Source organism: Erythranthe guttata, chromosome 8 (assembly GCF_056151865.1).
Source record: "Erythranthe guttata isolate IM_541 chromosome 8, IM_541, whole genome shotgun sequence".
Classification (NCBI taxonomy): domain Eukaryota; kingdom Viridiplantae; phylum Streptophyta; class Magnoliopsida; order Lamiales; family Phrymaceae; genus Erythranthe; species Erythranthe guttata.
In genome coordinates, this window is record NC_142540.1 from 5,064,224 (window position 1) to 5,090,301 (window position 26,078).

The 26,078-nt window shown below is 38.2% G+C and overlaps 3 protein-coding genes across 7 annotated transcripts; all 3 read left to right on the forward strand.

Moving 5' to 3' along the window:
• Window positions 1-986: 986 nt before the first annotated feature.
• LOC105976798 (plastoglobule-localized metallopeptidase 48, chloroplastic) lies at window positions 987-3,722 on the forward strand. Of its 2 annotated transcripts, none has more exons than XM_088821777.1 (8): window positions 987-1,758; window positions 1,868-1,935; window positions 2,143-2,322; window positions 2,390-2,486; window positions 2,737-2,846; window positions 2,949-3,082; window positions 3,191-3,364; window positions 3,477-3,722. In XM_088821777.1, exons 2-7 carry the CDS (start codon window positions 1,888-1,890, stop codon window positions 3,324-3,326), a joined length of 705 nt encoding a protein of 234 aa, XP_088677903.1. In that variant the 5' UTR covers window positions 987-1,758; window positions 1,868-1,887; the 3' UTR covers window positions 3,327-3,364; window positions 3,477-3,722. The 2 variants fall into 2 exon arrangements, with proteins under 2 accessions (XP_088677903.1, XP_088677902.1); XM_088821776.1 differs by having other exon boundaries at window positions 987-1,485.
• Window positions 3,723-3,936: 214 nt separating this feature from the next.
• LOC105976914 (uncharacterized) lies at window positions 3,937-5,691 on the forward strand. Of its 4 annotated transcripts, none has more exons than XM_088821778.1 (5): window positions 3,937-4,019; window positions 4,255-4,494; window positions 4,607-4,655; window positions 4,774-4,811; window positions 5,085-5,691. In XM_088821778.1, the coding sequence occupies exons 2-5, from the start codon at window positions 4,423-4,425 to the stop codon at window positions 5,361-5,363; spliced, it is 438 nt and encodes a 145-aa protein (XP_088677904.1). In that variant the 5' UTR covers window positions 3,937-4,019; window positions 4,255-4,422; the 3' UTR covers window positions 5,364-5,691. The 4 variants fall into 4 exon arrangements, with proteins under 4 accessions (XP_088677904.1, XP_088677905.1, XP_088677907.1 ...); XM_088821779.1 differs by having other exon boundaries at window positions 4,607-4,649; window positions 4,772-4,811; XM_088821780.1 differs by lacking the exon at window positions 3,937-4,019 and having other exon boundaries at window positions 4,289-4,322; window positions 4,432-4,494; window positions 4,607-4,649; window positions 4,772-4,811.
• A 13,771-nt stretch (window positions 5,692-19,462) lies between these two features.
• Window positions 19,463-21,464, forward strand: LOC148768357 (uncharacterized). Its single transcript, XM_088821784.1, has one exon. The coding sequence runs from the start codon at window positions 20,048-20,050 to the stop codon at window positions 21,350-21,352; it is 1,305 nt and encodes a 434-aa protein (XP_088677910.1). The 5' UTR covers window positions 19,463-20,047; the 3' UTR covers window positions 21,353-21,464.
• The last annotated feature ends 4,614 nt before the right edge of the window (window positions 21,465-26,078 follow it).

Below are 26,078 nucleotides of genomic sequence, written 5' to 3' on the forward strand. Positions count from 1 at the left end.
GTTGGACGAAAAACACAGACGTATTTCAGAAATAAAAATAGGGTATTTTCTCTATAAAAAATCGCGCAGATTATATTGTGGCCCCAAATTAAGAATCTTTAATCTCTTCTTCAGTTACCATCTATTACGGTGATTCCATCCCATAGGTTCAAAAAGTATGAGTTCGAAACGGAAAGATGGAAAGAACATAATGAATAGAGATCATGTATGAAACACAAAAAAATGAAATTAAAAAACAAATTAAATCGTAGCTCAAACAATTGAAATATTAAACATAAAACCTTTGTTCAAAAGCTTTTGCCTTACTAGGACAAAAGATAACCCTAATTTTGGAGAGAAAAATGCAACCCAAAATTTTGGAAATCCAAAATTGTATAACCGCGGCTTACAAAGAATCAAAGGATTTGGGATTTGCGTGCATAACTACGTATATAACCCGAGAGGACAAATATGCCTTTCAAGTGAATGGAGAAATATAATGACAATATTGGTTAAAATACATCGAAAAGTGTCAATTGGGGCAAAGTGCAACTAGAATAAAATTTGGAAGGGGGAAAGTACGAAAATAAAAAATTTCCTAGGGGACGAAGTGCATTTTGTCCTGATTTAAATAGTTGTTTTTAAATCATGAACGATGAACGATGGTTAAATTCTTCTGAACTAAACCAAATAAAGTATGAATCGACGTTGAAATTTTCGAATCGTTGACAAAATTAACTTGAGAGAGAAAGACGTTTATGGAATATTTGGATTTAGCGTGATCTCAGGATTGATTGAGCTTTTTACGTGAAACGTGATTATACATATTTAATTAGTCAGTGTTAAAGTAGTCGCTTCAAATACATTACTAATTAAAAGAGTAAATTGCAAATACCACCCCTGTGAAATCTCTAATTGTCAAATACCCCCTGTCAAAAAAAAATTCGCCCATACCCCCCTGTGTAAACAAAGTCCCCAAGCTCCTTTTCCTTCCCTCTTCTTCATTCTTCATCGTCCCCACTGCTGCCCACCGCTGCACCTCCGCCACGAACGCCCTCAATTGGGAGAAGCGAGTCCAAACCTCGGCCCATCCCCACTCCAGTTCTCCCTCATACTTCAACAACAACATCGTCGGACCCGCCACCATTTTTAGACCTGCAAAAACGCAATACACAACCATCTATAGACCCTTTATCAGAAATCGACAAAATCGATCAAGCCGCGAGCTTCTACGCCGCAACCAAAAAAATCGGAGCTTGAATGATGGAACGCTGGGCAAGATCAATAAGTAAGAAGCTTCGGCTTAGGGTAAAATGAAAAGGTGTTATTGTTGTGCTTCTCGACCAAGGAATAGCGGGACAGGAAAGAACGTGTGCCAAATATGGATGGGTGTGGTGGTGCGTGGTGAGCGGCGACGGTGAATGATAAGTATGGTGGAAATTGAGAGGAAGAGTGGGGATTTGGGGCTGCGGCTGGGCAAAGTTGCAGAAAGGGGAATGAGAATGGGTTTTGGAAAATTGCAATTTAGTCCCCTAAATTAAGTTTGAAAAGTTTAACAAAATTCCAATTTAGCCTCGGTCAACCATTAAAATGATAATGGGTGCGGTGAGCTTCGAAAAGTATTACACAAGGGGTATGAGCGAATTTTTTTTTTGACAGGGGGGTATTTGACAATTAGAGATTTCACAGGGGTGGTATTTGCAATTTACTCTTTAAAAAATTATTGGTTTAAAATAAGTCTCCCTGATTTATTGGGAATTTAGTTTGAAATATGAGGAGGTACTAAGCTATTTCTGATGATTATCTTATTCTACTGTTTGAAAATTTTGCTTCTGAAGTAAATTCTGAGCGATCGTTTGTTCTTCAGCTAACGATAATTTGGTTGTAGGAACTGTTGCTGAGCAAGTCATGCTTCTGGAGAATATAGGGACATCTGTTCTTGTTTCTGGAAATCAGGTTTAGTACACGATACAAGCTCTTAATTCGTTCTGTTTATACTAATATTTTCGTATCAAATTATGGATGCATTAAATGTTTGAACTTCTGTTTTATGATACCTCTGGGAGTCTGAGTACTGTGTAAATATATTTAGATTCAATTTGCGGCAATTGTTATATTCTTTTAGATATTACTCGTATAACTGTGTCTGTTTTGTTTGTATAGCTCCCTGAACTTCATGCATTGATGGTAGAGGCTGTCAGTATACTGAACATTGACGCGCCCGACTTATATTTGCGCCAAAGTCCTGTGCCTAATGCATATACTTTGGCTATCAGTGGGAAAAAGCCATTTGTTGTCGTTCATACAAGCTTAGTGGAGCTTTTGTCAAGAAAGGAACTGCAGGTACTAAACCTTACTTCTGGTAGTGCTTGAGTTGTACTTTAACCTTTATTTGCTGTATCACATACAGGCTGTTTTGGCACATGAATTGGGTTATCTGAAGTGTGACCACGGTTTATGGCTCACGTATGCTAATATTCTTACTCTTGGAGCATATTCTATACCCGGTAAGATCTTGTTTTTCGTTGGTCGGCCTGAGTCAGTTCTACAATTATGGTTGGGGGTTGTTTAGTGTTTGTTCTATTAGACAACAAATATTGTATTTTTTTCACTTCGTTCCAATAAAAGTTGTACCCGTACGGAATTCTTCTGTTTCCCCGTGTGATCTCTATGATCACCTCTATTCCCTTTATCAATTCGCCTATATTAAGAACTATTAAGACAATCGACTATATTTCACAAGCTCTTTATTCATAGGCCTTGGCGGTTTGATTGCTCAGCAATTAGAAGAACAGCTCTTCCGCTGGCTTCGAGCAGCAGAACTTACTTGTGATAGGGCCGCCCTTCTTGTTGCTCGGGACCCAAGGGTAGATAGATAGTATTGAGATTAATCTATTGCCCTTTTGATATCAAACTATGATTATTATTATTATCTTTTAATCATCTTACACGTGCTCTCGCCACAAGAGGTTGTCATCTCCGTTCTGATGAAATTAGCTGGTGGCTGCCCCTCTATGGCTGACCAATTAAACGTGGATGCCTTTTTGGAGCAAGCTCGATCTTATGAAAAGGCTTCTTCTAGCCCAGTTGGGTGGTATATAAGGTCAGCCAACTCATCTTGCTATACAAAAAAAATATAATTAAAAGATGCTATCTTGCTATGTGGATGTTAAAATATGGTAGATGCTTTAACTTGTTCAACTCTGCTCAGAAATGCTCAAACGAGGCAACTTTCCCATCCTCTCTCGGTTCTGCGTGCACGTGAGATTGATGAATGGTCCAAAAGTCCAGAGTATCAATCTCTTCTAAAGCGTTTGAAGTGGGTCAACTCAGTGCAAAATGTATAACGTTGGATTTTTGAACTATTCCAGAGTCTTTTGTACAGGTATAGGGTGAAGTTTCCGAACCCCTGTTATCTGCTTAAATTGGAAATTAAAACTTTTTCGATCTTATTGTGTGAAGTTGATAAATTTGTCCATTTTGTGCGACATGTGCAGATACTTGAAGCAAGATTGATAAACATGGAGCTGCACGAAGTGTTACACTGTTACTCAATTTGAGTAATGTGGGTTTTAAGTTAATAGAATAGAATATTACAGGGGTTATTACTCCATAGATACAGCATACAGGTTGGGGTTCTCCCCATGAGTTTGGATCAATTATAGTGAAGATATTGAACAATGTTATTCCTGATATTTCTGTATATACGATATTACATTGTATATAATATGTTACGAGTGTTACCTTGCTGGAGGAGCTGGAAGTAGCTTGGCATTCCGTGTGGAGAACCCGTCGCCAATTTTTTCTCATGGAATTAGTTGCATTGCTGTAGTGCCAAGTGGGTCCCGCTCGGGTGCAGAAACAGTGAAGAAGATGAGGGGTAGCCTAGAAATATATACCCGATAGAGCAGCTAATATGTCGTTAGGGTTGTCCCCTGTTTCTGCCGCCACTCCATCATCTGAGCGGATTGCCTCGGGGGAGAGAGCACGAAAGGGGCGGCCGCCTGGCACATGGTCGAAACAGAAACTCGCTCCTCTTGGTAAGTTTTGTTCGAGAGTAAATTGATGTAGAACTGAAGTAATCCTAATGTGTTATTTTCTTTCAAAATGCGATTTTTGTTGTCGAAAGTACGAGTCTTTAGGGGATATTGCCTTTCGTTTTCCTCTAAATACACATGTTTCAGTATTCTTATCGATTTAGTTATCGTAAGTTCGTAACCTTTGTCAGTGAGATGTGAACTTTAACAAAAAGAGAAAATAATTATCTTTAATCAGGCGAATGGATGAACACGTCAGCGGGACTAGCATTTACACCACATGTACTACACGTTAGAGTCGGAGAGGTACTTTTGTTGCATTCCCTAATTAATTATCTTGATTTTATTCGATATTCCTTCAATTTGCAATAGTATTTTTTATGTTGCAATTATTAATTTCTAAGTCATGTACAAGATATTACGGCAAAAATACTGGCATTTGCACGACAGCGACCGAGATGTTTATGCATCATGTCAGGTAGTGGAGGAAGTTATCCTCTTATTTTGACCTGCAAATTACAAGATTACAAGAACAAGGTTCTTGGTAGTGATTTTTCCTCTTTGTTTTCTTGACATGCCTCTACCAATAGCTGAGATCAATGTGCAGGCTAAGGTATATGTCTTCAATGCAAAAGTTAGGTATTTGTTCTTACAAAATGGTCTGATCAAAATACTGAAAAAGCAAGATTGATTGTTTTCTGGAATAACTATTTTTTGGCTTTAATTTTCTGCTAAGTCAGCATATTATATTTTCCAGACAAAATGCCTGCTGAGGAATATCCACATATGATTCTGGTGAGAGTTCAACCAATCCTCTGCTGCATTGTGCTGTTCTTAATTTTTTTTGGGGTTGGGTTTGGGTTTGGGTTTACGATTTGTTCGGTCAAACTTTTCCCTGTTATTGATATCTCAATTTCTCTTTACGGATTGGATTAGTTTTACGGCCATTTTGTTAGTCACTTTTATGTTTTTCTACCTTTCTGAATTCCTTTATTATTTGTTGGTAGAATTAACTTAGGGGCTGATATTTTACACTATTTCCTTTTGGATTTGGCATTTGGCCATCAGTACTTTAATTATTACAGAAATCCGAGGTTCTTGAAGACACCGATGATTGTTAACGGAGTTGGGAATCGTCACCACGGAGGGGAGAAGGCATTTTGCAGTCCAGAATGCCGGTCTAGGCAAACCTCGATTGATGAACAGAGCGATAGGTTGCGTCGCTGTGCGGCGAAGAAGAAGAGGGAGTACTCTGTTTCGCCCTGCTCTGGTAAACTTGAGTTTATAGCAAAAATCAAAGTTACGGCAAAAATTGTAAATCATAAGATTTTAAGCTCGGTATTGTGAATTTTCGTAAATGAGTCACACACGATTACGGCTGAGGAGTCGCAGCATGTTGCATTGGTGGTGGATATTTCGGATATTGCAAGAGAAATCCACTTTGGGGTCAAATTTGCAATTTGGGTGGAGCTGGTGGGAAGATGGAGTAAGTATATATGTGATTCTGCAATTTTCAGAACTATTTGAGCCAGGGAGGTGGGTTTCCAGAAATTACAAATTGAACCCCACATGGGCGGCATTTTGGGTTGAAGGACCAAAACAAAAAATGATATGTAATATAGGGACCAAAATTGTAATTATCCCAAGTTTGTTATAAAAAATATTCTAAATTAAAGTTTTCTTAAATCATAAATTGTAAAATTTGATCGATTTATTGATATGTAAGACTTATTTGAACATTTGAATCGACTTACGTCTGAATGAATTGAATCGTAAATTATAAGATTTTAAGCTCAGTATTGTTATTTTTTGTAAATGAGTCACACGCGATTACAGCTGAGGAGGAGTCGAAGCATGCAACGTTGGTGGCGGTATTTTTGGATGTTGCAAGAGAGATCCAATTTGGGGTCAAATTTGCAATTTTGGTGGAGCGGCTGCGAAGATGGAGTAAGCACATTGGTGATTCTGCAATTTTCAAAACTGTTTCAGCAAGGGAGGTGGATTTCCAGAAACTACTAATTGACCCCTACTTGGTCAATGGTATATGCGTATGTATTGTCTCTTTCTTATATTTTCTTGGTTAATTTCTTCGAGATCCTATTTTATGATCTCAGACAAAAAAAAAGTTTTCAAAAAACAAAAAAGAGTCAAAATTGAAAATATGGTAAAAAATGGGTTAATTAGTGAAATTTGGCTAAATTAGTAAGTCGAGGTATGATCGTGGATTTTTTTTTTTATTTGGAGGGCAAAGAGCAAAAACGACCAAAGTTAGGGGCAAAGTGCTGTTAACCCTACTTTTAATTCTCTGGTTTAATTATGTAAGGTTAATAAAGTAATTTTACATGAAGTATGATGGAGTACGACCTGTGTACGGTCTATATTTATTGGGTTCGTACTTTAATTTATAAATTCATAGGTTTGTACTGAATCGTACTAGTTCGTACTTTAAATCAACGACTATAAGTTTTTACTAAATATTTTCTACGTATCAGATTAAATCGTTTGGGTTCGAGTAGTACAACGCCTCTCGGACCCTAGACAACCCCAAATGTGTATGGTTGTCTAAAAGAAAGTTCAAAATAATTGTGATCTAATAAAGATTATTGAGTTGGACTTATGGGTGTTAGACTATAACTATGGGCCTAATGTGTAGAGACAATTAGGGTTTAATTATGGTTCTTGTGATTCATTATTGATGGGGCTGAATCACATTTGTAATATAACTGGACTCTACAGTTATATAAAGGGTCATGGTCCCCAAAAAACGCAACGATTCCATCTTTTTCTAAAATCTAGTTCGTTAGAGATATAATTAAGGAACTGCGGATTCTTTGGAAGGCATGTCCCAAATTCAGTGAAGATTTGAAGATGTAAGATACGCTTCCGTATTTATGTTTATGTTTAATTCTCGTTGATTCAAGCATGTTGGTTCTTGAGAATTCGTATGTATGTACGATAAATTATCTAACAGGTAGGGCGAAGAATTTGCGCTGTTCACCAGCGGCTTGATCGCTCCGGCAAAACCAGACCCAGTCCTTAGTATATAACAGGAGTGAGTTGTATATAGCAGCAGGAGTCCTGTGAACAATTAAATATAGCACATGTGTGATTTTTCGTTTAAAAAAATGTGGGGTTTCACACAATTTTTGTTTTTTTTTTACTGTAGGAGAAAAAAACTTTGTGATATTGATATTAGAATATATTTTGGAAAAACCTTAACAAACACAAATTTATTTTGAGAAAAATAATTAAACTAAGATGAAAAAACAAACCAAATATTGGCATTGTACTGATAAAAAATATATATATTGTTATATCTACATGGACTCAAGCAACCAATGAAATGGCTCTTTTGCATGTGATGCAATGGCTTTGCACGTGATTGCATGATATGCATACATGGGACTTCTAGATCAGTACATATATTGTATACGTGGAAGTTTTATACTCCCTGATGATGTATATAAATAGATGATTAATTCAATGAAGAAACACACTTCTTCCAAAATACAGTAGCAAAAGTCCTTGCAGTAAATACACCCTTTATATCTTTCAATTTCATCAGTAGTTTTCGTACAATATATATTTTATAGTTTGCATACTTACAACATATATAATATATTTCGTCTATATACGCGCTCCACCCTTGGTTGGCTGCATCTTTGTGACGTCATCCGCACGTCATCACAGCCACATCACCACTGTTTTGCATTGCTGAGTCAGCCCGCCACATCAGCACCAGCCCGCCACATCAGCGCCAGTCCGCCACGTCAGTCGTCTGTTGACTTTGACTTTTAGGTCATTTTTACCCGATTTTTCGCATAGATTTCAGTTTTTACGTCCGTTTTAAAAAAAAAAAAAAAAAAAAAAAAAAAAAAAAAAATGGACAAAAGAGATAATTTTCTTCCTCGACCCATCAATAGTACTCTCGAGGGAACCAAGAATTACTTATCATGGTCTCAAGCTATGCGAAGTTTTCTTAAAGGTCGAATGCTTTGGCAATATTGTACTGGTGCAATCACTATTCCTGTTCAAGCGAAAGATGAAGCAGACTCTGCCTTTGTTGGTCGTACAATTGAGTGGGACAGCCACAACCACATGATTCTTACATGGCTCCGAAATACATCCATCCCTTCAATTTCCAACTTATTGGGCAGTTATGACGATGCCAAATCCGCATGGGACATGTTAGCGAAACGGTATTCGACTTCTCATGGATCTATGAAATATCAGTTGGTTGTTGAATTGCACCAACTTCGCCAAGAACCAGGGCAATCCATCAATGATTATTACGATCAGTTCCGCTACATATGGGACCAAATTGATTTATCTGAACCAGCTTGGGCGTGCCCTAAAGATGCTCAACTTTGTGCTGCTGTCCGAGACGAATTTCGTCTTTATGAATTTTTAATGTCTCTTGACAAAGCATTTGAACCGATCCGAGGTCAGCTTCTCAACCGTAGTCCGCTTCCATCTCTTGATATAGCTGTTAATGAGTTGGTCCGAGAAGAAACACGTCTTGCAACTCTTCAAGTGCAGAATAAGCTCAATGTCCTCGCAGTTGCTCCCCCTATCAACACAGAGCAACCTTCTCATTCAGGGTTCGATAACCGGCGTAGACAGTCGACCAAAAAGTTTTGCAACTACTGCAAACGCCCGGGCCACACCATCGATACATGTTATCGTCGGAACAAATCCACCGTTGCAGTTACCGAGTCCACTCCGCCAATGACTTCCACCTCAGCCGTGTCCCAGTCTTCTGGATCCACTATACATCTTACATCACCTGAACTACAAGATATAATAACTCAGGCTATTCGTATGGCTGGTAATGCATCTCTTTCCACTGCTCTCTCAGTCCTGCCTGGTAAGTCTCAAACTTGGCTTTTCGATTCAGCATGTTGCAACCATATGACCCCTCACTCCTCCTTGTTTTCTAAACTTGAACCTGCTCAACACCCTTTAAACATTCATATAGCAAATGGTTCCACTTTACATGGTAAAAACTTAGGGCCGGTTTCAACTTCAAATATTCTAGTTCCCGACGTTTTTCACATTCCCGACCTATCTTATAATCTATTTTCTGTGGGACAATTAGCTGAACTAGGCTACCGTCTTACTTTTGACTACTCTGGATGTATTGTTCAGGATCCGAGGACGGGACAGGAGCTTGGGACCGGGCCTAGAATTGGGCGTATGTTTCCCGTGGATAATCTTCGTCTTCCACCTGTTGCTCCTATCTCTGTTGCTGCTGCTGTTACACCTACATCTTCTTCACCTTCCCTTGTTTTATGGCACTCTCGCCTTGGTCATGCTCCTACATCTCGTATTCAGCAATTAGCTTCTAAAGGTGTGTTAGGTTCTGTGTCTAAAGAACATTTTGATTGCACCTCGTGTCAGTTGGGTAAACAACCAGCCTTACCATTTAATACTAGTTCATCAGTTTCCAATAAATTTTTTGACTTAGTTCATTCTGATGTTTGGGGTCCCTCCCCCGTTACTAGTATTGGTGGTTCTAGATATTTTGTTGTCTTTATTGATGATTATTCTCGTTATAGTTGGATTTTTCTTATGAAATCTCGCTCAGAACTATTGTCAATATATGATAATTTTGCAAAAATGGTTGAAACTCAATTTTCACAGCGCATCAAAACTTTTCGATCTGATAATGCTCTTGAATATACTCAAAATGCCTTTCAAAATATCCTTCGTTCCTATGGCACTATTCATCACCTTAGTTGTCCAGGGACCTCTCAGCAAAATGGTCGAGCCGAGCGAAAACTTCGTCATATTCTTGACACTGTTCGTGCTCTCCTTCTCTCTGCAAAAATTCCCTCTCCATTTTGGGGTGAAGCTGCCTTGAATGCAATTTATGCTATCAATCGTTTACCAAGTCCTGTTATCCAAAATGAAACTCCATACGAGCGACTCTTTATGAAATCTCCAGACTATCATCACCTCCGCTCTTTTGGTACTGCTTGTTTTGTTCTTCTTCAACCACACGAACACAACAAACTCGAGCCTCGATCTCGCCTTTGTTGTTTTCTTGGTTATGGAGAAACTCAAAAGGGCTATCGGTGTTATGATCCTATCTCTCATCGTCTTCGTGTCTCTCGTCATGTTGTCTTTTGGGAACATCGTCTTTTTGTTGAACTCTCACATTTTCGTCCTTCTTTAAGTGCCTCACCCGAGTTAGATATATCTTTGGACGAGTCTCCTTCTCCTATCGACTTGTTTGAAAATACTTCTACTCCTCGCTCCAGCCCAACCCTAAATGAACAGGTCGCACACGAACTGCCCAGTTCTGAACATGAGTCCCTTGCTCCTGCTCCGCTTGAGGATCCTACAGACCATCTACCGCCTCGCCATTCAAATAGGGTAAGATCTATTCCTTCTCATCTACTTGATTATCATTGTTACACTACTCTTGCCACTTTGCACGAACCTAACTCCTATCATGAGGCTTCCACCGACCCTTTATGGCAGAATGCCATGAGAGAGGAACTTGATGCATTATCTAAAAACCATACTTGGGATCTTGTTACTCTCCCTCCGGGACAGTCTGTTGTTGGGTGTAAGTGGATCTACAAGATCAAGACTCGCTCTGATGGATCCATTGAGCGATATAAGGCTCGTCTTGTTGCAAAGGGTTTTACTCAAGAGTATGGAATCGATTATGAGGAGACTTTTGCTCCAGTTGCTCGAATCTCCTCAGTTCGCGCTCTCTTGGCCGTTGCCGCTGCTAGTCAGTGGGATCTATTTCAGATGGATGTTAAAAATGCATTCTTAAATGGAGAACTAGCTGAAGACGTCTATATGCAACCTCCGCCAGGACTATCTGTTGATTCAGACAAGGTCTGTCATCTTCGTCGTGCTCTTTACGGTCTTAAACAAGCCCCTCGAGCTTGGTTTGCCAAATTCAGCTCCACTATATCTCATTTGGGTTACTCTGCCAGTTGTTATGATTCTGCCTTATTTGTTCGTCGCACTGACAAAGGCTCCATCTTCCTCCTCTTATATGTGGATGATATGATCATAACTGGTGACGATCCTAGTGGAATTCAAGAATTGAAGGATTTTCTGAGTCAACAGTTTGAAATGAAAGATCTCGGTCACCTCAGCTACTTCTTGGGACTTGAGATTACTCACTCCAAAGATGGTCTTTACATTACTCAGGCCAAATATGCATCTGATCTCTTATCTCAAGCCGGACTCACTGATAGCAAGATCATTGACACTCCAGTTGAACTAAATACTCACTTGACTCCCTCAGGGGGGACACTGTTGTCAAATCCGTCACTTTATAGGCGTTTGGTGGGCAGTCTAGTCTATCTTACTGTCACTCGTCCTGATATCTCATATGCGGTTCATCAAGTGAGTCAATATCTATCAGCTCCAAGATCGCTACACTATGCTGTCGTTCTACGCATCCTTCGTTATCTAAAGGGTACTCTTTTTCATGGCCTTTTCTATTCTGCTGAGTCGCCTCTAGTTCTTCGAGCATTCTCCGACAGTGATTGGGCTGGAGATCCCACTGATCGCAGGTCAACTACTGGTTATTGTTTTCTTCTTGGCACATCTCTAATATCTTGGAGAAGTAAGAAACAAACATTTGTTGCCCGATCCAGCACTGAAGCAGAATACCGTGCTCTTGCGGATACCACATCTGAGCTACTTTGGCTTCGATGGCTTATCAAGGACTTAGGAGTATCAACATCCTCTCCCATTCCTCTTCATTGTGACAATCAAAGTGCTATCCATATTAGTCACAATGATGTCTTTCATGAACGGACTAAACATATTGAGATAGACTGTCATTTTATCCGTTCACACATTATTCAAGGTGTTCTCAAGCTCTTCTCGGTCTCTTCCAAAGATCAACTTGCAGATATCTTCACAAAGCCTCATCCTAAGGGACGTCATCGTGATTTGATCTACAATCTCAAGTTGGTTTCTCACCCTCCTTGAGTTTGAGGGGGGCTGTTAATGTATATTCTTAGGAAATAAGTTAGGGATTTGATTTGATATACTTTACATAAGTTAGGAGATTTGATTTCATTGTAATTAGTAATTTCCTTGTATATCTTTCTCTCTATGTGTATAAATAGTGACTCCTATGGAGAAGAATACACATCAAATTTTCCTCAATTCAAATAACATACACATATATCTATCTTGGTTTTATTTTATAACACGTTATCAGCACGAGTTTTTGCTCTACAAAATTGAGTAAATTGCAAAAACTACCCCTGTGTAATCCTTAATTGCTAAAAAAGTCCTTGTGTTATAAAAATTAGCGAAAACCCCCCTATATAATTTATTTATTAGCTCACCGCACCTATTGAAATTTTAGTCATTGACCAGAGCTGAAAAGACAAATATAACCTTTAATTAATAACATAAAATTAAAATTTATATACAATAGAGGCCAAATTGTAATTTTACTAAATTTCTGAAACTTAATTAGGTGACTAAATTGTAATTTTTCAAAATACTATTAAACCTAGATTGAAACACACACTACGCACAAAATTCATTGCACAGACCCCTGCCTCCTCTGCGGCGGCGCCGTCGACCAGTTCCACAGCCTTTTCTTCTTTTGCAAACTCTAAAACCATCGTCGGAGAAGACGGTAAAAAACAGAAAAACAATGGGGAGGTTTGGATCTGGAGGCATCAGATACCTTGCTCTTCTCCTCCACTATTTCGTGAGGCTGCCGGCTTCAACAGAGCTACACGATTTGAGAGAATTAGGGGCGGCTTCGGCGGCGATAGTGACCGTGATTGTTGCCTGTGTTGTTTTGAGTTCCAGAAATTTTGGGGAAGAGAATTAGGTGCTGGATTTTTATTTTCCCAAGTGGGGGCGTTGAGACTTGAGAGGGTGATGGGGAGAACGAAGATGATTAGGATTTAGGATTCTAAAAATTGCTATTTGGTCCTTTGAATTTAATTTATTTACAATTACATCAAATTTAACATACATTTTTTATTTATATGTATAAAAGGGTGTTTATGTCATTTTACCCCCAAATTTTTAAAAAGAACCGCACAACATGCGAGCAGCTTTAATGGACTTTTTCGCCTTTGACTTTTAATCATAGGGGGATTTTTGCTAATTTTTATAACACAAGGACTTTTTTAGCAATTAAGGATTACACAGGGGTGGTATTTGCAATTTACTCCTACAAAATTATAGGTTTGTAAAAGGGTTAATTTCTTTTTGTTGTACTATTTTCTACTTATTTTATTTTACGATGGCCGGAATTGAAAAACAAAAATTTCAAATCCTTGATGTTACCGGCAGTAACTTTTTATCCTGGTGCTTAGATATCAAATTACACCTCCAAGGGCTAGATCTTGTAAAAGCCTTGGATTGTGTAGATATCAAGGAGGCAAACAGGAAAGATGAGGCAAATGCTATGATTTTTATCCGCCATCATCTGTCTGAGGATTTGAAAGACGAATATATACAACTTGAAAGGCCATCAGAGATATGGCAAAAACTCAAAGAAAGGTTTGATCACACAAAAACCGTGATTCTCCCACAGGCCCAATATAATTGGCAGCACCTAAGGCTGCAGGACTTCAAATCTGTTGCCGACTATAATTCGGCACTGTTTAAACTTGAGTCCCGATTAGCCTTGTGTGGAATTAAAATATCTGAATATGATAAATTGGAAAAAACTTTTTGCACTATGCATGCCTCAAACTTGGTGCTCCAACAGCAATATAGGCAGCGCCAGTTTAAAACATAATCGAAGTTGATCTCTGTACTCCTCACAGCAGAAAAAACAAATGAACTGCTGTTGAAAAATCATGATTTGCGACCATGTGGGTCCCAAGCTGTGCCTGAAGCACATGCTAATCAAAATAGAAATATGGGCCGATTTAGAGGCCGTGGGCATAGATTCTGGCGTGGTGCACGCAGAGGTGGTGGACGTGGTCCCCCTCAAGATGCCCGAAATAATGACCGTGGTGGATATGAATATCCCCGTCGAAATAATAATAATACGGTCTGGCAGAGACAACCATTTCAGGCAAAACGCGATAAAGGCAAGATGCTCGCGGAAAGAATTCCAGAAAATATGTGTATTAGATGTGGAATGACTGGACACTCGGCCAAAGTTTGTAGAACCGCCCAACATCTGGTAAATCTGTACCAGGATTCAAAAAGAGACAAAGGAAAAAATGTCCAGGCAAATGTCACTGAGGCAGAAATGCCACTTGCTGTTCTTGAAGCCAGCACATCTGGGAGCATGCTTGATCAAGATCCTGCTCAAGATGGAGCCTCTCTTAGTTATCAGATTTCTTTACAGATCTTGATCCTCTTGTGTAAATTGCCAAATGAGCATCTCTTTTGGGTTATTTTGTACTCACTATGTATACTTTGTATATATCTCTCTCGGATGATGTAGTACCCGAGATTGAGCTAGTTTGTCTTTTGATGTATCCATGTACATATCTCCCTTGGAAGTTATGTTCCCGAGGTCGAGCTGATATTTTGACTATGTATAAAATTATGAGTTTGTTATCATATTGTTTGCAAACTATACTACGATTCAATATTAATAGATGTGTTATTTAATTCAGGCAAACATGGAGAACATCGACAAAAGAGAAAATTGCCTACTCGATAGTGCAACTACACACTCAATATTCAATAATAAAATATATTTCTCGAGTGTGACATTGTGCAAGGCACAAGTTAAAACCATAGCAGGTTCCGCGGAAATAATTGATGGCTCCGGGAACGCAACAATTGTGTTGCCTAATGGTACCACTTTGCATATTGAAAATGCACTGATATCAGGTAGATCAAATAAGAATCTACTAAGTTTTAAAGATGTGAGACGTAATGGATATCATTTAGAGACACTGTTTGAAAATACCGTGGAGTGTCTCTGCATCACATCATATGTTATGGACAGAAGAATTGTTCATGAAAAACTCGAAGCGACAGCTTCTGGAGTGTATTGTTTCCAAATTCGAGCTTTCGAATCCTATGCCACCATGCCATGGAAACTTGTTAATCCCGATATACACGGGTTATGGCATGATCGACTGGGTCACCCAGGAACGACTATGATGCGTAGGATTGCACAACATACTAAAGGACATCCATTAAAAGATACAAAGATCTTAATGTCCAATGAATATGTCTGCGAATCATGTTCACAAGGAAAGCTCATTATAAAACCTTCCATTGAAAAGGTCGGTTATGAATCACAATCGTTCTTACAGCGTATTCATGGTGATATTTGTGGACCAATACACCCTACAAGTGGGCCATTTAGATATTTTATGGTTTTGGTGGACGCATCTTGTAGATGGTCTCACGTATGCTTATTATCTACGCGAAATGTTGCATTTGCGCGTTTGCTAGCACAAATTATTAAACTCCGAGCACATTTCCCTGATTATCCCATTAAAAACATAAGAATGGATAATGCCGGAGAATTTACATCAAAAACTTTTGATGAGTATTGTGCAGCACTGGGAATAAATGTCGAGCACCCAGTAGCATATATTCACACTCAAAATGGACTGGCAGAATCTCTGATTAAACGCGTCCAAAGAATTGCTCGTACTTTGCTGATGAGATCGAAACTCACTAGTGCAGCATGGGGCCATGCAGTATTGCATGCATCAGCACTGATTAAATTACACCCCACTGCTTATCATATGCATTCCCCAATGCAATTGGCCTTGGGCTTTGAGCCCGATATTTCGCACCTTCGCACATTTGGTTGCGCTGTGCAAGTGCCAATTCCTCCTCCTCAAAGGACTAAAATGGGTCCCCAACGCCGACTTGGCATATACGTTGGGTTTGATTCACCGTCGATTATTAGGTTCTTGGAACCAATGACGGGTGATTTATTTACCGCTAGATTTGCGGATTGTCATTTTGATGAGACATTATTTATACCGATTGGAAAGGATATTCAGAATATCCGTGATAATGATAAACAAAAACCAATCGAGAATCTCACATGGTGTGAGCAACATTTATCTCATCTTGACCCACGTACCTCTGAATGTGTCAATGAGATCCATAAAATCATTCATTTACAAAATATTGCCAATAGACTTCCTGATGCATTTAATGATGCCAGTAAAGTCACGAAGTCATATATTCCAGCTGTGAATGTGCCAGCTAGGATGGCTGTTCCTGAAGAACATGCGAAAATGAATGATGATCCCCCACGACAAAAACGGGGTAGACCTATTGCTTCCTCTCACAAAGTTCACCTCACCAAAACTCTTATAGCTTTTGTTAACTCTCAAATCCAGTTCTTTACTCTTTAAACCGCTTATGACAGTGTCAAGAGAAATATTATCCCTGCCATATTTAATAGCAGATTTCAAATCGTTGTAAGAATCAGGGATTGCGTTTAACAAAACAATGGGAGTATAGTTATCAATACTTTTATCTCCCGTCAGTTTAATATCCTGAACTAATCTGGTAAACTGATCTATGTTCTCATCAATATCTTTGGTTAGATCCAATTTGAATCTAAAAAACTTTTCGAGTAAAAACAATTTTGAGGGCAGAGAAGTTTCAGTGTACAACTCATCTAACTTTTCCCACAGACCTTTGGCAGAATCATGCATACCTACCTTTCTAATCACAGAGTCAGAAAGATTCAATATAATGGCAGAGTAAGCAAGTTCATCAAGTTCAATTTTCTTAGAAGCACTAGTTTCAGCAGCATAAGATTCATCAATAGCCACATAGCATCTTTGTTGAATTAACACACCTTTCATTTTCTGTTTCCAAATAGAAAAATCACCCTTACCATCAAAAGGAGCCATAGAATAGACAGACATGGGCCAAAATTGGGACAGGTGCATATGCAACAAGGATAGGCAATCTTGGAGACCCTCCCTCACAGGATTCCAGGGCACTTGCGGACCGGTCAAGTGAGGTCGAGAATCCAAGTTATACCACCCTTTAATATTTATATATATATAAGTGAGCAGTTTATATATATGCAGCGGAAGAAATAATGTTCACACAGAAGCAAGAGTGGCACACAGACCACAACAGAACACACAGAGTGGCTCACAGACCACGAATCACACACAGTGGCTCACAGACCACAAAATCTAACAATAAGGCAGTACCAATCACAGCAGAAAACTAAATCCCAACAATAGGGGGTTTAGGGTACAATACCTGAGCGGAATCCGGTTGGATTTCCGTACGCCCTATTTGAACGAGCACCCCCAACTTGACGATGCTCTGGTACCACTGTTGGGTGGCCGTTCAAATAGCATTAATATTACATACCTTTAATCAAATGAATTACACAGATTAATAAGCCTAAGGGGAAGGGGATTAAGACTTAACAAATAAATTACAGAAATAAATAATAATAAGAACGAATCTGGGGCAGATCGAAAATCTGCCCGTTTTCGGCTCCGGTGGAGAAGATGACACAGCGACGGCTCAGTCCTCGTTTCCCGTGTCCACGTCCGGAGTCCAATCGGCGGCAGCCAGCACGCTCCCGGTGTCAAGCTCACAGATCCACGCCCAGCAGTCGAAACATCATCCGAGTGCTCAGATCTCAGCCTCACTCCGACTGTAGTCTCAACCCAACCCAAAACCCCAACGAATCGAACTCACACACACAGTGTTTCCCCAGATCTGGTACCCTCACTCACAGAGGTCACAAAACCACTCACCACAGAGAGGTTTAAGACAAGAAGGTAGAAGATGGGAAGATTTCGTTGTTTTCGTTGTTCTCTTCATCTTCAAGAAGAGATGTATATATACTCGTGCAGCTGCAGCAAGAAAGGAAAGAGAATCGACCGAATCTCCGACCGCCATGGAAACCGGCGAAAGATTCGGCCGTCGAGAAGAGAGAGAAGAGAGAGGTGCAGCTGCTAGGTTAGGGTTTGGAGGCTTTGAGAGAGAGAGGATATATATATGTGGCATGGATGGCTGAGATCGAGACTTATCAATCAACGGTCCAGATTGACTCTGCTTGGGCTTTAAGTGAGCTGATGGGCCGACACCAAGGGAATGGGCTGCACAAAGTGGGTTAGCAATTTTGGGCCAAATAAACATTTGGGCCCCTTTTATCTAACAATCTCCACCTGGGACCAAATGGACTATCGGGACAAAATTGGGAGATGAGGTCATCATTGCCGTTTTAAATGTACATGCACAACAACACACAAAGTCAGCAACGTACATTAAAAGATTAATCACACAGATTAAAAATAGGGGCAGTCACGAAGACAACCCTATAATTACACACAGTAATTAAGATTGAGAGATTAGGCTCAAGCTTTTCAAGCAAGAGCGAAACTTCTCGAGTGGGAGACACTTAGTACCCATATCTGCTGGATTAAATTGTGATGGGATTTTTTCCAGCTTGATAATACCCTGTTCCACAATATTACGAATAAAGTGATACTTAATCTCAATGTGTTTAGTACGATCGTGGAAAATCGGGTTTTTACGATCGTGGAAAACCGGGTGTTTAGGTCCCACTGAAGTTAAATAGCTATCTTCTACTTTGTTTTTAATGTTTTTAGGTTGAATTTATCTATTCTTTGTTCCACTGAAGCTAAACTGCATCTTTCACACGATTAATTCTTCAATCTGCATTCAAATTACAACAATCGACCCTAAAAATAAAAAGTGATTTCAATAGAGGCTAATTTGTAAATAATGAAAAAAATATCAAATTTAAAAGTATGTTATAATTTGTTATAACCTTAAAGGATTTAAAATAAAAGGGAGAAAATATTAAATATTTTAGTATTCGGTACGATACGGTAAATCGGGCATCAATATTGTATATCGTACCAAATACCATAATTCAAAAAAAAGTTACTGAATACTAAGCATAATTTTCGGTTCATTATTTGGTGCGTACTGAATTTTCTATCGGTTTACCGACCAAGTGAACACTTTAAACATATGTCCACAATTTTGAGGCTAATATAGTAAAATTATACGATTCAAATAATAATAATAATAATAATAATAATAATAATAATAATAATAATAATAATAATAATAATAATAATAATAATAATAATAATAATAATAATAATAATAATAATAATAATAATAATAATAATAAATTATAGTAATAATAATAGTAACAGTAGTAATAACAACTACTACAACAAATGGTCTATTTTCGATTATTTTTTTATTTTAGCATGTAAACCATATAATTTTTGTAGTTTGATTGTAGATTTTTTAATATATACTTTTTGTTATGAATATTATGCAATGTCTTATAAATATATGTATATCGTTATATGAAAAAACAAACCAAATATTGGCATTGTACTGATAAAATATATATATATATATATATATATATATATATATATATATATATATATATATATATATATATATATATATATATATATATATATATAGATATTGACATTGTTTTTTCTTTGTAGTTGGGTTTTATTATATTTCCTTGGACTGGATTTAAGACTAGTACTAAGGGTTATTTTATTGGCCCATGTAATATTGGCCCATTTTACATCCCTTTTGGTTTCAAAAACCTAATCCCATTAGTTCTTCTTTACTTTTTTCTCCATTTCTGTTCTATTCCTCAGTCATATTGTTTTGTTTTATGGGTTATCCTCTTACTCGACACAATTCTACCGATTATCATTTTTTTTTTGAGTAGATTTTTTGTTCTTATAGAAATATTTTATTTGCAACGTTGATAATTCTACACTGTGCTTTTCTTTTTCTTTTTATCTCTTTGAATATTTTGGGATAGATTTCTTGTTAGTTTAGAAATAATTATTTGTACCAATAGTAATTCTTTATTGTGTTTTTCATTTGTTTTTTTTTGTCGAATAGATTTCTTGTTATTTTAGAAATAATTGTTTGTATGTAACAATATCAATTCTTGATCGCGGTCTACACTGTGGAGAGATTAGCCATTGATTGTTGGTGGATTTTGCCATTGATTGTTGTTAGATTTTGGTTGTTTTCAACTTCAATCTTTTTTTTTTCCCTCTTGAGATTTTCAGAAAATAATAATGGCGTCTTTGATGCTCCGCCGGTTGATTTATCGAGCAGCCGCCTCCGCCGCCAGATCTTCTTGTGTCCGACGAATATCATCAACATCATCATCTGCAGCTGTGCAAGCGCATGCGCCATGGTTGATGATCGGAGACAGCTTTGACGAAGAAGGTGAGTTCAACAAGTTGGTGTACAACTTTTACAATGTGGGTGATAAGCAAGTTATAAGCGTGGACAAGAAAAGAGGGAAAGATGGGGTAGTGGTTGGTTCTTCCAACGGTTGGCTAGCCTTGTACAAGTTGGGTCGAGATCTGTACAGGTGGCGCTGCTCTGGCATTTACGGCTTTGAAATGTTTCTCTACAATCCTCTATCTCATCGTTCTGTGAATCTCCCATCCATTCAAACCCCGTATGTTTCCTCCGACACTTACGGGCCCATTTCCAGAGATCAAATACGCCTACCTAATAAGGTCATCGTTTCATCTTCTCCCAAGTATGATGAAGAAGAAGAATGTGTGGCAATTATGTCTTTCAGTCCATATCATAGGCTGGCCTACTGCAGCCCCGGACGCAGTTTTTGTTGGACTCCTCTTTGTTCTTTTGATAATCCAGTGTTTTACGAAGACTTTGTGTATTCCACCACACGGAAGCAATTGTTCTGCACGACCAAGTGCGACAACTTTGAGAGCTGGGATTTTCAGGACCCTCGCTCTCCAAGACTGAATTGGAAGATGGTGGCGAGCGATGATGTGGACTATGATCCGGATAACTACCCTTTGTCTCCCCTGTTGAAGCAAGAGTATGCACTGAAAAAAGACTTTTGCTGGTCAGTGAAATACCTTGTGTTTGCAGAGCTGTCCGATCGACTTTTTCTTGTGCGGCGTCATCTTATGGAAAAAATTACTAGTTATAACGCTCTCAGACATCCTCCGTACCAGACTATTGGTTTTGATGTTCACGAACTAATAACTGTTGATCCTGGTGCTAAGAAAAGAGGAAAGCTGATTTACATGGATGGTAAATTGGATGGTATGGCATTCTTCATTGGTTCGACGGCCCATGGATTTGTAATTGAAGACAAGGACAAAATGATGGAGAATGTGAAGCCCAATTCTATCTATTTCACGGACCGAAAGGAACTCACTTCAGAACCTTATGATGATTATAATAAACCTACTAGAACATTATGCGGTGGCCACGATCTAGGCATTTTTAATTACGAAAACAAGACTTTCTCGTCATGCTACTATCCATGTGATCCTGGAAACATTAGAAGAATTGAGCCGACACCGACATGGTTCATGCCGTCCCCCCCTTCTTAGTATACAAAAACTTTTCCTTTCTATAATTTTTCAACTGGTTTTTTTATGTTGTGTTTCGAGTTTCTTGTGTTGTTGCCGTAATAAGAATCTCATTTAAGCATTTTGCACACCACTATTGCTTTTAACATCATACTAGGCTTTTATTAGCATTACAACGGGGTGACAGTTATGTCTGGTCTTCGATTTGTATTGAAAGAAGATATTATTTTGGATAAAAATTGCAGGTAGCACAAAAACAAAAAGGGTGTATTTTCAGTTAACTTTTAACGGAAAAGGCGATTTTGTGCAAAGTAAAATGAAATATAAGGAGGGTTTAAAAAAAGGGGCAAATACTGATAAATCCCTAAACCCAAACATAAAGTGCGGGTCAGTCCCCAACAACATTTTTTAAGCATATTGGACCCTAAATCAAACATAAATATGCACTTAACTCCCTAACTGGTGTGCAAAGACCGAAAAACCCTTCACTTTATTTTGAAATTACCTGCAAATTCTGACTGCAAATTCTGACACAACTTTTCACCTACTTCACGCGCCGGTTGAGAATCACGCTCCATACCTTTCAACTATCCGTTGTCATTCAATTTTCGAACCATTTCCTCAGCGGTTTCGGACAGTTTTTCTTCGTGCAGCGATTCTTCAGGTTTTTCGGTTTTTGTTTGCTTGTATAAACAAGGCGGAAAGTAGACAGGAAACTAAAGTAATAATATTCGAAGTAGAAGAATGGTGAAGACAAACAAGGGGAAGGAGAAGCAAGGTTTTTTTTTTTTTTTTTTTCAGGAATCGATAATGAAATTTGCTGTTGTTTTTTGTTGTTGTTAGCAAAAAACAAACTGCATGTTCTCATATTGAATGATTTTGAACATTTCCAGTAGTGGGTAGTATCCAACGGCGAGATTGGGGTTTTCTGAAATAAAAAAATCGAACAAATGGTTCCAATAAAATGTTGTTTTCTTGTTTATGCTTGCAAAAAATTGTTCATTTTCTGTGGAATTGCATGATTTTGAACACTTTCGCTCTTGGGTATCATTCGTCTGAAATATTAGTATTTTCCCAAATCACTTTTTGTCATAACAAGGGTTTGATTTTGGGCATTAGATGTGTTTAAATAATATAAGTCTTACTACACAACGGTAGTGCTATTGTAGTTAGAAGGTATAAAAAAAGGTAATGGCAGTTCTTCTGATGTAATTAAATAGTATATGTCGTATTGCCCAATAGTATAGGTACTGTAGGTGTATGGTATTGATACAATATAGTGACGGTATAATTACAATACCTACATAGTACCATTGTTATTTTACAATTGTATTTTTTCTGATTATTGTTTTTCCTTTATAATCGTAATACACTTGCAGATGATGACGCCCAACAAGCATGCAGGTGCTCTCCTAGCGCCTTCAAAGAACAAATGGACATAATTAAACCTATGATGACGGCCAGACACTATGCTGCATTGGAGGAAAATCCTTTCGGGCATTTCTTAAACATGCCTAAGATATACCATAGTTTCTTAAAGGTGTCTGTTCTGTTGAAGAGGACATACAACGTGGAGACACGTACGTTCTGGTTTGGAGGTAAAACTATCCCTGTCGTCTTTGATCCTAGGGAGTTCTGCATCATGATGGGACTACAGTTTAAGGGGATACCCATCGATAAAAACCTGGAAATAGAAACTCCTTTCATTAGACGTGTTTTTGGGGGTAAATTGACCCAAGTAAAGCGTCATCAAATTGCTGAAAAATTGGAAGAGTATGCTGTTAGGACCGACCAACAATCAATTGAGGATTTTTGTAGGTTGTACATTATTTTCGCTTGCAATACTTTCTTATTGCCAAAGGGCAACTTTCAACTGCCGAGGTACGTTTATCCACATGTTGACAAATTGGAGCGCGTAGGAGATTTTGCGTGGGGAAAGTTGGTGTATGATGTGCTCATTGAAAATATTGAGGCACACTTGGCTGGGGCAGGAGGGTATTTTGATGGTTGCACCATTGGGTTGTTGGCATGGGTGAGTGAAAGGATCACTTCTCTGGGATTCGCAACAAGCGTTTTCGAATACCCAAGATTTTTTCGATGGTCCGACTCTAAAATACCAGCCGATGAACGTCAGGCTAAACATCTTTTTAGAGAACTCACACCAGACCAGGTAACAATTTTGATTTATGCATTTTCATTGTGTTATTTGCTTACGTAATAAACTAATGTACAATTTGTCTATATGTTTATTAGGTAATATCATTCTCCGTGCACAAAGAAGAGAGAAAGTTTTTCGTTTCACCCGTGGAAGAACTATCTGGTCCTGTGGAGGTCGGTGGAAAAGTCGAAGTCAGGCGTGTAAGTGAAGAGTACTATTAATGAGATGGACATGTCCCATTTGTAAACCAACGTGATGTTGTTGTATTACACTAATCATTGTTTATTTTATGTGAACTGCAGCAGCATTTTGGAAATGCACAACAAGTGAAGAGGAAGAATGTGAGATTGGAAGAGACAGAGGGGAAGAAGAAGAGAAGAACATCTCTTATTTTTGAAGAGGAAGAGGAGGAAGAGGAAGAGGAAGAGGAGCAAGATGAAGGGAAAAAGGAAGTGGAGGAGGAAGATAAATTTTTTAATGTTGTTGAAGAACTTGGAGATGAGGAAAAAAAAGAGAAAGAAGGAGAACAACAAGAAGAAAAAGAAGAAGAAACATTGATAAAAGTACTGAACATGGAGAGGGAGAGAAGGTCGAAGGCAAGAGAAGACAATCGAAGAAGAAAGAGTCGAGGACAAGAAAGCAGCGCAGTCTCTGCTAAACTGCCCACAACAGTAATTATGCCTTATAATTTAATTTAATAATAAGTATTATTATTATTATTATTATTGTTGTTACTATTATCACTAATGATTCCTTTGGATATAGGTTGTCGTAGATAATTCTACGTACCAGGGGAGAACAGACTATGTATGTCGAGATGAGCTTACTGATGTAGAGAGGGCAGTACTAGATGGGTACCTCGTTGATGTTGATTTGAGGTAAAATCACTAACTTACTGAACATTTGGTATATAATAACTTCTTATGTAGTATCGGCGTACTAAACAAATAGTGCATGTTTGTTTCTATTGTAGTGCAATTGTGATCGAAAGAGGCCCAAACGTATTGACTGGAAAGCATATGTGCGATCTTTTGTTTGATCAGCATCTGAGTGGGGAGCACATCGACATATACATGAGCCTGTTAAATTCCGAAGCGATCATGGACGAACATGGGCATGAGATTGATTATCTCGAGACCCCTGCCCAGGTATAAACTGGTTTAACAAATATGTTGCATTCTGTGTATACTGGTTTATCTTATATTTTTTTTATTATGTTTCGTAGTATGAGATACTGGCGCGAGATCGAATGGACTTCAGAAAGATGGGTGATACAGAGTTGGATACCTTTTTAAAGAGCTTAACATATTTTGGATCTACCGCAGTTGAGAAGCTTGGAATAGCACGTCTCTACAGCAAAAAATATGTTCTGATACCTATAAATCCCAAAGATCACTGGTTCTTGCTTGTATTGGACCCAAACGAAAAAGTTTTTCGACATTGGAACTCCCTAGCCCATTCTCCGACGAGCCCAGGAATAGCAAATTATATCGTAAGTCCTTAAATCGATGATTACTTCTTTAATTTATATATTAGGGAATGTGGTATATGTTTTATTAATCCATAGTTTGGGTACTGTGATTGAACGGTGCTGCAATATGGTAATCAAAATACATGTATACTAATATAATAGTATATTTTTGTAGGCGAGTTATTATAGCAGGGTGATTGAAAATAAAACCGCGTTGGATATACCTTCACATGTCGAATGGGTAGAAGGATGCAGACAACAAGAAGGGAATGATGATTGCGGGATTTTTGTCTGCATGTGGGCATATTGCCATGCTAGAGATGACGCTGAGACTTGGAAAAAGGCGAAAACTTGCTTGATCAAAAAACTCCGTCCAAAACTAGCACTTGTCTTCTTAAAGCACCAAGGCGTGGATAGAGAGGCAGTAGACGCTGATGCTTTGAACATATTTTGAACAATTTTTAAAATTATTTTTGATTATTTTTGAACAATCTGTTTTATGGGTGTTTTTGGGTTGTGATTGTCACGAACAATATGCTTTTGACTTTCTTTGCATGAACAAGTACTTTTAGATTAGTGTTTTTGTGCGATGATGGTTTTAAAACTTGTCCCCTTTTTGTGGTGTTGTGACACCTATTTTGAATAGTGTAAGTGTTTTGCAAATTAGTTTTTAATACTTTGTTAGTTTCTTGTCGATGCGTATAACCTACCCCATCTATACCATTACCTAAAATGAGGAATACCATAATGTTGATAACTTGAATTGCTCAAATTTGTTTTGCACATTTGTGATCCATAAGTTTGGGAAAGACATTAAATATGTTTTAAATTAAGGTTGTAAGGTTTTTTCAAGTTAGTTTTAACTTTGGGGTTCAAAATGGAAAGAATGTATCGAATTCCTTACAAGATACACTACTTATGTGCAAGGCTTCTATGTATAAGTGATTGTTTTCATCACAAGTGACCATATTCAACAACTATCAACTCCCAAGTTGTTTCAATTCTTGTAAATGAGTCACAAAATGAATAAATGAGGGATGAGATGGTTTTCTATGGTTGTATTGACCCCAAATGATACTATAACAAGGGTACTATTAGTACAGTACATAAGTACTATA

Coding starts and splice junctions, on each gene's coding strand:
- LOC105976798 (XM_088821776.1), top strand. CDS start 1,401: ATGATAAGTATGGTGGAAATTGAGAGGAAGAGTGGGGATTTGGGGCTG. Junction 1,936..2,142: donor TTCTTGTTTCTGGAAATCAG/GTTTAGTACACG, acceptor TTGTTTGTATAG/CTCCCTGAACTTCATGCATT. Junction 3,083..3,190: donor CCAGTTGGGTGGTATATAAG/GTCAGCCAACTC, acceptor AACTCTGCTCAG/AAATGCTCAAACGAGGCAAC.
- LOC105976914 (XM_088821778.1), top strand. CDS start 4,423: ATGTACAAGATATTACGGCAAAAATACTGGCATTTGCACGACAGCGAC. Junction 4,495..4,606: donor ATGTTTATGCATCATGTCAG/GTAGTGGAGGAA, acceptor CTCTACCAATAG/CTGAGATCAATGTGCAGGCT. Junction 4,656..4,773: donor GTCTTCAATGCAAAAGTTAG/GTATTTGTTCTT, acceptor TATATTTTCCAG/ACAAAATGCCTGCTGAGGAA.
- LOC148768357 (XM_088821784.1), top strand. CDS start 20,048: ATGGCGTCTTTGATGCTCCGCCGGTTGATTTATCGAGCAGCCGCCTCC.